This window comes from Ctenocephalides felis, unplaced genomic scaffold (genome assembly GCF_003426905.1).
Source record: "Ctenocephalides felis isolate EL2017-DRISC unplaced genomic scaffold, ASM342690v1 CF-g0.4_SCAFFOLD_01886, whole genome shotgun sequence".
NCBI classification, from domain to species: Eukaryota; Metazoa; Arthropoda; class Insecta; order Siphonaptera; family Pulicidae; genus Ctenocephalides; species Ctenocephalides felis.
This window is the reverse complement of record NW_020538040.1, coordinates 171,850,769-171,864,556: the sequence shown is the minus strand read 5'-3', so window position 1 is coordinate 171,864,556 and position 13,788 is coordinate 171,850,769. Positions and strand designations below refer to the sequence as shown.

General features: G+C 32.2%; 1 protein-coding gene across 1 annotated transcript; it reads left to right on the top strand.

Annotated features, from left to right (window-relative positions):
- Nucleotides 1-741: 741 nt before the first annotated feature.
- Nucleotides 742-10,485, top strand: LOC113376268 (nuclear protein MDM1-like). Its single transcript, XM_026616176.1, has 5 exons — nt 742-1,044; nt 5,171-5,426; nt 8,464-8,554; nt 10,109-10,286; nt 10,351-10,485. Exons 1-5 carry the CDS (start codon nt 742-744, stop codon nt 10,483-10,485), a joined length of 963 nt encoding a protein of 320 aa, XP_026471961.1.
- Nucleotides 10,486-13,788: the final 3,303 nt, after the last annotated feature.

The following is a 13,788-nucleotide window of genomic DNA, read 5'->3' as shown; positions in this document are numbered from 1 at the left end:
AAATATATTTTAATGATCCTATTGATATATATATATATATATATATATATATATATATATATATATATTGTATTTATGGTTTGCTAGTATATATAGTTATGAGTAACGCCTTACTATTTGACATCAATAAAAGTTTTTGTGAGTTATAATAATTTAACTGCCTTAGCCTAATCTGTTAATGAGTTGCCGGTGAGAAAATACACAGAACAACAAAATCCTTTCGCTTGTATGTTAATTATTTAATTAATGTAATCTATAAAGTAACAGTATGCATATAAAAAATATGTACTTAGACGTTTGTATCTTATATATTCTGCTATATTATTTTTGTACTTGGCATGTTCGTTTTATACTCTCTTAAGTGAATAGCATTGAAAATCCTCTATTTTACTGGTCCACTTTTTCGCATGCTTTCGGTCCCTGTGTGAACCCGGGTTAACCGATAGCAGAGTATTGATTTCATCAATCATCTATCATCCAACTGCTTCTTATAGTCCGTCCTGATAAGCACGATTTAGCATGCGTATTAATGTCTTTTCATTACTCTACTGTGATATTCAAATAATAAGAAAAAATAATTTTAGCAGTAAGCTTTTTGATACGACTTTGCATGAAGATATCACAGTAGGTTAATGTTTTGTCATACTAGGTGAATCGAAAGAGTATTTGAACATTAGTGTTTGCCTATGTACTTTGAAGAAAATCCTTGCTATTCGAAAAAGTAAATATCAGCACCAGTATATGCGTGCTGTATCGTTTCTGAGTGAGTGTAGTTCGCGCGCCTGTCGTATTCGATATCGTGATCAGCATGGATATTGGAATTTGGACATAACGGCCGGAACTTCGCAGGACGATGTATTCGTTTGTTTGCAGTCGGAGGAGAGATCGGCGTTTGGGGCTTCGAGGCCGTCTCGTCGCAGCAAATCGGAAGGTCCTCCTGCAATGAATGGACTTTCGGCGAGCCCCCAGCACCATCGACGCCAGGCGACCCACACGCCGCCGCCGCAACATGACGCGCAGCACGACGACTTGATCGTTATCATGGTACGCAATCGATATCCGCGACTTAGGCGCGCTCGGCAATCGCATCATCGTTTTTGATTTATAGTTCTCTTTCATAGAATGATATTTAGGATGGTTTCAGAAAAAAAATAACGAAAGGCTTCGATCAATTGTAGCTGGTGGATTCTCAAACAAAGCATGTACCATGTGAAAAAGTCACAGACAGTATAGGGGGCGTCCATTAATTACGTGAGGTTTTTAGGGGGAGGGGGGGTCTGACAAAAAATCACGAAATATCACGTAGGGGAGGGAGGGGTATAGTAAGATATCACGTGTATTTATTTTTTAACTGACTTTTTTAAAAAAATCAAACATTTCCAAATAAAATTTAAAAAAAATTACAGTTTTATCACGTAACTGAAAATACACGTGATGTTTGATGGGGGAGGGGAGGAGTAATCTTGAATATCACCATGAATCACCAAGAGGGAGGGGGGATCCTTAAAAACTCGCTCACGTGATTAATGGACGCCCCCTAATACGTTTTTTTTCATAGCGCTTGGTTGCAGGTTGCTTATATTTCAACATTTATGCAAGCTTTGTGATTGAGATACCGCTGGCAGCGATTAGGCGCAAGATTTCGATAAAAATAAATTTTATTGAAAAATTCAACTTTAATTTTATATATTAACCCTCCGTCGGTCGGATATTTTTTCACCTTCGAACGGTCGGAGTGGTCTGGCTGGACCACCATTCATTTTACATGCATTTATATGAGATTAATGAGATAAATAAATTGGTGTCTTATATATTAACGATTATTAGTAGTAAATATTTATAGTTTAGATTTTTTCTTTTTTTACCGTCTTTTGCATGTGTTGAGCTTGCTTACAATAAAAAAAAATTATATAAAAAAAATCAAAGAATATAAAAAAATCGTTGCTTTTTTATTATTTTTATTTTTCTGTTTTATATCAATGAAAAACAATATTTATTCTTTTTCGGCTCCTTCGAAATGAATGTGAAATTCAAATGAAAACGAAATAAGGTGCGTCGCCTTTGAAATGAGCTGTAAAATTCAAGTTGAAAATATAATTTCACTGCAGGTTTGCCAAAAAAAATTTCGAACGCACTACGGATAGAAAAATTGTTGATAATGTATGCATTACTCATCCGATTTTCAATGTTTGCGATGACCAATAAGTTCGGTAGGTTTTCAAGGAACTCTCGTCATGAAAATACTAACATTCATGTTAGAACACATAGCAAAGAATATTAACAACGCAGTTTGAATAGAAAATACCATGAAAAAAGACAAAATACTGGTTTACATATATCAAAAAGCGTATATTTCATACAAAATGTATGGGTGGTCTAGACAGACCACTTCGACCGTTCGAAGTATAAAAGAGTTAATATCCTTATAATTATCCTTCTGTACATTTTTTCGTCCTGATTTTTTCATTGATCGACAGGTAATGAAATTTTAGGAAAAGTCAAGAAATTTCAAGTCGATAGGATTACTAGAAGTACTTTTTTTTTAATTGAAGTCGAAAAAAGTCTGGCCAGACCACGCCGACCGACGGAGGGTTAATTCTAAACTCAAATAAATTGTTGCATATTGTGCAATTTTAAAGCACCTTTGAAATAGTTTTAATAGGTACCCAAATTTATTTCGTTTCACATAAACATGCAATAAACTTTTTGATCTAAAGTGTATAAAGTAAGTGATAACAATAGCACGAATAAAATTGTGCTATTTATTTATTTAGTATCGTTATGATTTACCCAATTTTTCTAAATTAAGCATACATTTTTCAATTTATACCTTTATAGGGCGAATAAAAAAAATCACAAAATTGTTTATAATTTTATCATTTACTATTGATACAACTTATCTATCCATTTCCTCAATTATTAACCAAAATCATACCCCATTCAAAACCGATCCATCATAAACCGTCAATCAAATACGCACTATTCTAATTGGACTATCAGAGTTTGATTCGTGCATTGAATCAGTAATTGGGAGTCTTCGTATCCTGCTGGATTGACTCGATTTTGCATAAAGCTCTCCCGGAGATCGTACGAGGCTTTCCGTAGAAGATACGACTTATGATAATGAAGGTTAACGTTTGTCGCGTGTGTTTTGATGTAGAAGAAAATTATATCGTTATATTAAAAGATTTTTGCACGAAAGCGAATAAAATGATGAAATAAATTTATATTGAATTACATGAAAACATCCGTAATTTTTCAGAGTCACATTTTATCTAATAATTTAATATTTGAAAAAAAACTAAACAGATCAAGTCCATTAATAATCTATTATAATATAATAAGCTAACTGAACAGTATATACGATACTGCGATTGCTGATGCTGCATTCATAATATTTCAACGAGTGATTTTTTCTACTGTGATGGAAAATGGTATAAATTTAAGTTTTGCTTGATATGTTATATCGCGAACGGTTGTTCTGTGCATCTTCGCCATCAGGCACATGTTAGGGGTAATAAGAATCACTGGTAACACATTCAACCACAAATTTCAAACATGTTACTAATAACACAAACAAAACCGAGAATGAAACAAAATTTGATGACAGACACGATTTACAATTGTTTATAAAAATTCTCTTTATAATAAAAATTATTTTAGGGACAAAAGTAACAAATGACAAATAAAGACAACTGTTAATAATGTTTACTGTATTTATCATATTATTAAATATAATTATAAATAAAATATTAATATATAAAATGCATTACGAACGAAATTATAAAAACATACTTATTATAGTTAAACGAAATAGAATCGGTTTAGTATGTCCGGTCCGGATATATTGACCAAACGCGTATTTGACGTAAATATACTACTTTGATTTTCACATAAAATTCTTATAAAACAGTCGTATATACTTGCTTTTCTTACATTGACATATCGCTTATAATGACCCATTTTTAACAAAATTATGCCTGGTTATAATGATCGACATGTTTTTACACCTCTTTAACTGGGGGAGGTAAAAAAAATAGCCATGGTTTTTAAGAAAAACAAAGAGAGCTTAACTGTTTTGCCTTGTGCTAATGACTGCCGCCCCCTTTAAAAGCTGTTTTCACCACTTTGTACTGTTTTTGTGGTTTTATTATTAACCTAATTATAAAAATAATTATGATTACCGACCGATAGTCCGGAATTTTTAACAGTCTGGCATCTTGACCGGTTACGGGCCTGCCGGACTAATGGACTTTTACTGTACACACATAGTTACAGAAAATAGTTTTTTTCGGAATGGTATGACGTCCGCTTATTACGACAAGTTTTTGGGTCCCTTCGATGTCATACTAAGCGGATTTTACTGTATATATACATAATATATATATATATATATATATATATATATATATATATATATATATGTTAGGGTGATCTTTAATATGGACATTTACTTGCTCCCAAGGGCTCAAATGGTTCCAAATTGATAATCAATTCTCTGAAAGTTTTAGCTCTTAATATTGTCTTTTAGATAGAGCGCAATTCAATCAAAGTTTTGTACGGAAATAGCATTAAAAAAATTTCAAAAATTTTGCAGTACGTAAAATTTTCAATAAAAAATGACACGAATTTTTACTTTTAATACATTTGTCGCTAAGTTATACCTAAAAATTTTTTTTTTAATTTTCAAAAATTTTTCCATGCTATTTCCATACGAAGTTTAATTGAATTGCGCACTATCTAAAAGTTAATATTAAGAGCTAAAACTTTAAGAGAATTGTTTTTTATCAAGTTGGAACCATTTGAGCTCTTGGAAGCAAGGAAATTCGGAAATGTCCATATTAAGGACCACCCTAATATATATATATATATATATATATATATATATATATATATATATACTGGAAATGTTAAATATCATTCGATTTCACAATCCATTAATCATTGAATAATGCTAAGGAACATTTATTGAGCACGTTTTTCCTCGATTATTTGGAATCTTTACAATAGTATGTTTCGTTCTGAGAATCGAATAAATTTATGTCATGTTAAAATCAGTGCTAGCAGTACGTTTGTATAATATTAAAGCTAATAGCGACATTATTATAAATAAACGAGTGAATCACTGAGTGTCTTCTGGGACATCGGGCTTTCAATTTATTTCATACAGGATGCCGTAGCACCAAGTAACCGTGCCGCAGCTGGGGGAGGCGGCTTGTTCAGCAAGGCCATTTCCAAGTTCAGTACTGAATACCGGTTACAGTTCGCCTGGCCGCCCAGCAAACGCATCAAAGAAAAGGGAGCCGGTCACGACGCAGCGCCGCCCCGCAAGTCGCTCTCGATGGGCGCCATCAAACCTACTGCCAATGGTGTGGGTCCCGCTGCAGTACACCGAAAACGCACCGATCTCGAAACCACGAAGGAAGGTGAGAGCTGGATTTATTAAGGGGGTTGTTCGATTTTTATTTATATTTTTCGATTTTGAGATTTTTTGATATTATGAAAGCTAAAAACCTTAGAATTATTAAAAAAAAAATCATCTCAATATCTACTTTTTTGACGAAGTTATAGATATATATATATATACATATATATATATATATATATATATGTATGATCCTCTGAAACCGTTTTTTTCATCGCTCCGCGAGCTATTGTATGCCAGCTGCTCTCTTTTTCATTATAATACCTCATGCACATGACCTTTTTAATGATGACCATCTTTGAACACCATGGTGTATTTAGTACATTATATTAAAAACTTTAAATACGTTTTTCTCAAAATGACTTTTCAATGCGGTGCCACAAATTAAAAAAAAACTACAAGTCGGATCGACTTGCATTTTTTTTAGTTTGTTCACCACTGCAATACCTAGTCCCCCTACCTCAAACAACTTGATAACATAACGCAAAAAATTTTTGCGAAGCTTTTCGTCCCAATAACAAGGCCTTTTTAACACTTTTATATCAAAATAGCTGCCATTTTTTTCCTTCTAGCTTTATTTCTTTCATTTTGGTAGGGGGGCTGGATTTAAACTTCTTCTTCAACGTAGTTTCTTTTTTTTTTGTTTCGGGCGATCCGCAACGGATTTATCTGTGGCACCGCAAAAGAGATCGATTTTGCAAGGCTGACTTGGGCGCCCCCTGGTTAAAAAGTGACAGCGAAAAAAAAGAAAAAGAAAATTTCGTAATATTCTATGATTTTGTAATTTTTGTTTAAAAAAAACCGCATGTCTCTATGATAAATACATTTCGAGAAAAACAAAAACAAATACCTTGCATTTTTTTAAAAAAAAGAACAACCCTCTTAAGGCAGCTATAACATAATATCAAACAAAATCATGATCACGCAAATCGTGTTTTGAGATGTTACTACATTTTACCGACAAATTTCACATAAACGTGTTTTCACCAAATTGAAAACGCTCTTGTTGCACCATTGTTACGTCATGTCCCAGCACGTGACAATTGTCTATTCTGATTATATAATTATATTTCATGACATAGAGAAGAGAACTATTGTAGTTTTGATTTTGTTATTAAAATGAATAATAACTTACTCACACTGGCATAAAAACGGCATTGGCATAAAAATGGTACGTCAGCCAGCTGATACCACTTTCATAAACTCGTACTTTCGAATTTAAACATGCTCTCTAAAACAATCCAAATTATTCTATAAAATATGCTTTGGACATATCGCACCTCCGCAAGAAATGTGACAACTTCAGATGTCACTTTTTGTGCGTATTATATTTGTATTATTCTTGAACCCTGAAAACTTTAAGTAATTTTTTTCATAATTAAATTAAATAACAAAAATATAAAAAACCGGCACAGGTCAAAATAGGTTCGAGTTTAAAAGGTTCTGTATGCCACTAAAAATTATCACGAATGTTCAAAATAATTAGTTTTAATTTAAGATAGTAATCTGCATTTAGTTCAAAGTTCTTTATTTTTGCTCTACTCAAAATGTAACTCTTTGACGTGTGTCACTTTTCTTGCGAGTGTGCGATATATATTAAAATCCTTTACAGTAATTGCTATTAATAATAATCCATAATGCGGTGTTTATAATATATATAAACAAAATATTATATTTTAACAAATGCGCCAATAATTAGATACCTAAACAGCTTTACATATTATCGATAATTAAAAATTTTAATCATTGTTATCGAATTCAAACGAGTCAAAACCTATAAATTATTTACTAATTAAATGCACTAGAATTGAATTTACTAGAAATAGAATATAATTTGAAAAAAATAGATTCCAAATTTTATTACAAGCCTTATATTTATTCTACAGCCTTGAAATTTAAATATGTTATACCTAAAATTGACTACTGTAACAACAAATACTAAAATCGATAAATTTTAATGTAAAATTTAAAATGTTCTCAAAAATGTGATCAAAGTACAAGTGAGTTGAACTGTTCCTTAGCGATACAAGAAATAATAAGCTTAAGAATCTACTAATTTTCTATTATTGCTACATCGATTTTGTTTTATTTTTCTTTTCTTTAAGAGCTTTACTAACATCTATAAAAAATAGTTAAACTGTTCTAATACCGTTTGAATTAATTATTTAGAACAAAAGCTTGGCTTTATGTGTAATGCGTGCTAAGTATAGACCTTTGTATAAATATATAACCAAGAGACGCAAAGTATCGATCATGTGGAACGTGACCTACCCGTACAGGTGTTTATTAAAAACTAAGCAGAATATTAGCTTTTAATCTAATAAATAACTCTCATATATTTAAGTTGAATATTTAGTGTCAACTTTACACTTTCTATATCTGAAGAAAACTACTACACCAAAAATGATTATTAAATTTTAAAAATCAAGAATACAAGTCTTGATAAAAGTTTGTCCACGCACAACTTGTAACTCTATCCATATATTATTCATACAACAATTACAAAAGTTAGTAGTTTTCCCCAACAAGATTTTGTGATATCGGATTAAGTATTCATAAGTAACCCCCACATTAATATTATTGGAATTATAAGTTATTTATTATTTATCTCATGTATGATATCGTAGAAACTTATCCTAATGAATTTTGTTCGACAATATGAAACATAAGAATTAATTTAGCAAAGTACATAAAAATGAGCGCAAGCCACGGAAAAAGGTAACTCGTTGTGTATCTCTTTACACCATAAAAAGCTTGCTTATGTTTGTTGTTTTCTCACTTGAAATTTTAATAGGGTTATTAAAAAGTTGTGAGTTGTACTTTTCGCTATTGTCATTAAGATAATTCTTTGTCTCATAGAATGTTTTTAAGTAATAAAATCAAATCATTATTCCTTGTTTGTTCATTCCTAAATCCTTGCGGTATAAAACACCTGCACTAAAAGCTGCACCACGCGATAAACCATGTAAAGGTCACATGTAGCTAGAGTAGGCCGTATCGATTTGTTTTATATTTCAATTTATGCCTCTATATTTCAGATAACAATCATGAGCTCGAACCGTTGGTTATGGAACCGGAGGCTTCTGAAAAAGAAGCAAACACACTGGACGAAAAGCAAGCTATGAATAAGTAAGATCACTTGCATAATAGACAATCTAGCGCAGTACAATATTGTATGGTGGGCATTTGTTGATTTGCGTTGCGCAACATTTCAAGCGCGCTCACACATGATGCGCTTATGTATATTTGATGTTTTTTAAAAGAATGGAAATATGCAGAGCAAATTATCATTTGGCTGTCATAGATAAATAGGCAATTCTACGTCTTTCTTTAATCTCAGGGGTGGTAAACAATTTTTGAAAAGCTTTCTGAAGGACCGTGACATTATTTATCCACAAACTGGACGATATATACCTCGACTATTACCGTTATTTTTTATTTTTAAAGTTGGTCTTATAAAAATTATACAAGTTAGCAACTGTCATATTCACTACCACTAGCGATGTATGGGCATAGTGTTAATTGTTTTTTTATTAATTGAAAAAAAAAATCGTAATATTGTATATGACTCTTGATTTGACAGTGTTAACAATTTGATTTTTTGTTTTTTTTTAATTACTAAATTTTCAAATTTTACCCTTTCGTAGGGGAGACAGCGATCCTCCCAGTGTCTCTACTAATAAAGGTGACCATATTTTTTTAAGTCAAAAACGGGGCGTGAACGGGGAGAGGGGGTGCCTCTAAACTAACAAATGCTATTCAATTCAATGAGACAATACAAAAAAAGTTTTTTTATGAATCTTTTTTTTTCTAAATCAGAATTGCAGACCTTTAGTAATAACTTTATTATTCTATTACATGTAATACTTCTTAATCTATGATATCATGTTCTATCTTATATTGTTCAATCTAGGTTTTTTCGCTTTTGAGACTTTCATAAAATTCTATACAATTTTCTTCAGAACTAATTTTAAAAAAATAGCACTTGTTCGTTTGCTTTCAAAATTTTTGTTAATTTACCTATAATCCGGGATCTAAATCCGGGACAAACATTGCTTTTAGAAAAACCCGAGACACAAGGTGGAAATCCGGGACTGTCCCGGCCAAACCGCGACGTATGGTCACCTTACTACTAAACCGTCCACCCACAACGAGATACTACAAGATTTTCCAATCACTGTCAATGAAAATGTATTTGAAAATTAATAATTGTACTTCTAAAGAACTACGAATTATAATTAACAAATTAGAATTCATATGATTCTAACTATATCAAAGGATGTCGCCTATAAGCGACACCCTACACACAGGTTGCGAATGACCAGTCACCTAATACCTAATTTTGATGAAACGTTTGTTTGCTATATATTTTCTCCATCATATTTTAAATAATTTCCATACATATCCAAAAATAATTTTTGGAGCTAATATAATATTTTGCTCTTAGAAGTAACTATTATCTTCTCATAGAGAAAAAATACAACTGTGGTCCTACATGTATTTTTCACTACATGTTTATATATGAACGTCATTTTTTATATATACTCGCCAAAAGATTTACTTAATGTCTATATAGGGTAGTTGTAAATATATTGTTGAATAAAAAAAAATAATTTTTAAAAAATCATTTCATAATTCTCTATTCAAATATAAAATCATTTTTCATAAAACTATACTTTACAGGAAAGAAACTAAAATAGAACACAAGAAGAACTTTAGGCCAATATCTCAATTAGATTACATGCATTCGCCTAAGAAAGAAGTTCACATAGAAAAGCACGCAGTGGTAGAGACGTCTACGCCAGCAGATGCTTGGTACAAAGAAGTGTTAGAATTACGCAAAAAAGCGGGAGAATATAAGGTATGATATTAAAATTTTATCATTTTTCAATAATGATTTTTTTTATTATCTAATATTTCATTAGAGCCGCGGTTGGGGTACTGAATTAAGTATAGATCAAGTAGCTGATATATCGAATAAACAAATTGAGCTTTGGGAACAAGTATCGCGGCGTAGTTCCTTATCTGCACTGTCGCTTGCTTCTACTAGCCATAGGTAAATAGACCACTATTTCATGAATAATTTTATTAATTAATATAATAAATTCAAATAATAAATATAAATAAGTTTTAATTTTAACCTTTATCAATAGGTCAATAACGAAAGAGGAGAAAGATAAAGAAAATAATAAGAAAACTCACCGACGAAGGCTGCCTTCATAAAAACACCGCGGGTTCCTGGATCCGCAAAACCAGTGCTCGATAATAAAGTGAGATAATTTACATATCTTCAACCAGTTATGAAAAAAATTAACTAATAAAAATGTATTTTTTCAGATGTTAGACAATGCTAGATTTAGAAAGGAGACAATTCGTCATCACCTTGAGAGAACTACAGGAATAGGTAAAAAATAAATTATTGATAACAAAAAAAAAAAAAAAAAAAAAAACAACTGGCCATCGGTGGCGATATCGGTTAGAGCGTGGGCTAGCACCAACTAGACCCAGGTTCGCTGGTTCGATTCCCGCTACCGCCAAGCCTGACATCAGGCAACTTTGATGTCAAATTTCCACTTGGGGTTATAGATCACAATATAATTCCAAGTGGAAATCGTCCTTCGTGGACATAGTTGCATCATACAATCATATGCACACTATTGATGTAGAGATGTAAGAGCTAATATATAAAACCCCACTCATAGGAGAACGGTGAACCGATGGGTTGCCTCTCATATCAATACCTTAGGTCATAAGTCATACACAAAAACAGCTTATAGAACATTAATAAAAGTAAGAGTTCTGATTGAAAAAAAAATGATAACAAAATAAAAAAATAACACTTAAGATGTTTTCGTAGTTTAGTCCAGGGAGTAGTATTGGTTTAAGCATCAGTTTTCATTGATTTTTTTTATAATTAGATTGTTCTGAGGAAGGGCACTATTGCCATCTCCAACTCTAGAGAAGCTAGTGCCGGTAACGCCAAGAAGTGAAGAGCACTACAGCCCAAAACGTTGCAGCCCTCAAAGGGCAGCCCGCAAAGAGCAGCCCCAAGAAAGGTAGCCCACAAAAAAGTAGTCCGCAGAAATCTAAAAGCAGTCCGAGATCTGGTGAGATTAACCACGCGTATCATCTACTGTGTCCGTGTTGTTAAAACTGTGGTTTTTTATTTTTGTACAATGATGCAACATTTTTTATTCTAGACTTTCTGAAATCTGATTCATTGTGTATAAAATCGATGCATGTAAGTGAACAGAATTAATTATTAACTTCCCGTAGGGCAAGTTATAGTAATCGCAAAAAAATCGAAAATGAAATTTTTATAGATCTTTACGTGTCAAACCTTCTGAACATTTTGGAAAATTTTGGAAAATGAAAAAAAATGGATGTATGTGTGTGTGTATGTGTGTGTGTGAGCGTGTATGCATGTATGTGCGGATACAAATTTTCGTCGACGATTTCGGGAACACGGATCAACCGATTTGAATAATTTAAAAACATTCGATTCGTATTGATAAGGAGACGTGCTGATTAGTTTTTGGCGGTGGCAGGTCTAGCCGTTCCGAAGATACGGAGCAAAAAGTGCCGAAAACGGTAACTCAGTTTTAAAAGAACGGAGCGTCCGATTTGAATAATTTAAAAAACATTTTTTTGTATTGAACTGTAGTTTATTGTAAGAACTGTTCAAATTTTTGGAAAGGCAGTTCCAACGACTTTGGAGATATGGCGGAAAAAGTAATAAAATGAGCCAATTGGCGGTCAAAAATGAACAATAGACATATGCACATCAAATTATCAGATATTTTATAGACATTTAACAATAAGTAAAATTTTGTTTGACATTCCTATGGGTTCCGTAGCACTGTTTACGGGTTGACGGAGACGCGGCGCGTACGCGCTTTTATATTTCATCTTTAATGCAGTTAAAGCAGTACGATTGCTTTGAAAAAGTTCAGAATTTCCAAAATATTTCAAAATAAATGATTTAAGATAGAATGATTTAAAATGGTTCGAAATTCTATTAAAAGTTTCAAATCATTGATCAACTTTTATTGATTATTATTATTTGATTATTTTTAATTACTCAAATTTGAATTGCGGTAAGGGAAGTTCCAGCAATTTACCTTAATTGCTTAAAGACAGAAATTCCACTTACAGCTAGTTATATCTAAATATTCACGGTCAATAAGCGATCGTGGTTGTATTTCCAAAAACATTATTAATATAGGTTGCATTTTTATTTTATAACACAGACACACTTGCGCGTGGGTTTCCTACTGGAAACCGAACACTTATAATCGATACATGGCATGAACAGTTTTATATTTAGCAACACATTTAATTTAAATTTTATTATGTTTGCACATTTTAATATTCGTTTTTACACAGCTTTTACTTTTATTACTTGTAGTCATTTTATTAGAAGTACAGAACAATATGATGATTTGATGTAAAAGAAACTTAGAAAGAAATTTCGACTTAGAACAACAATTTTGGTCTAGAATATGTATCAATTTCATTATGTGTCTAAACAGGAACAATTTTACCGAATGACGCAAGAAAAATATAAAGAAAATAATTTTCAGAACAATACTTATATATGGCATTGGTCAAAATTTTCATCTGACCATGCTATTTTTTACGAAGTTTGCACAATATGAATAACATTGTCTATAACACTTAGGGGCCATTCAAGTATTACGTAAGCACTATGGGGGGCGGGGATTATTGATTTGCTTATTTTGCTTATTTTTGGGTAAGAAATTTGCTTAATTTTGCTGACAAAAGGGAGGGGGGGGGGAAATAATTGTAATAAATCTGCTTACGTAATACTTGAACGATCCCTTATCGAAAGGGAATTTTATTTAATGAAAATGTATTATATAATTAACTTTTTTTAATTAATAGGCCGTTCGCACTCGGTGGGTCCGGAGTAATCCAAAGTGAAAATTTATCGCCAAAACGAACCCCACGACCAGGAAGCACGGTGACCGCCACAACCGCCTCGGCGGCCGCAAACAGAAGAAAAGCCCGACAATGGCAGTATCTGCTGAACGTAGACCAAGACCTAGTGAGTTTTTGTACAACAAGTATGGTTTAAATAATGATTATATTCTGGTGTTTCTACAAAATTCATGATAGATTCTTTTCATTTTCGAAAACTACAGTTATTTGGGAACAGCCAATTTTGCTAAGGAAATGGTTATAAAAACGATTTCAAGTGTCGTTGCGCGAATTTGAATTATATATCATTTCATTAATGATTTTCACACCATTTTAGCTCATTAGTTTACGTACGTTATGGAAGAAGGGTATTAGTTTAAATTTTTCAAATAGTTCATATGAAAATGATATAAATAAATTTA

Bases quoted from the DNA above. Each gene is read 5' to 3' on its own strand.
- LOC113376268 (XM_026616176.1), top strand. From the start codon at position 742: ATGCGTGCTGTATCGTTTCTGAGTGAGTGTAGTTCGCGCGCCTGTCGT. The intron at 8,555-10,108 runs GTAAGATCACTT...TATACTTTACAG, and splicing joins GAAAAGCAAGCTATGAATAA to GAAAGAAACTAAAATAGAAC. The intron at 10,287-10,350 runs GTATGATATTAA...ATATTTCATTAG, and splicing joins AAAAAGCGGGAGAATATAAG to AGCCGCGGTTGGGGTACTGA.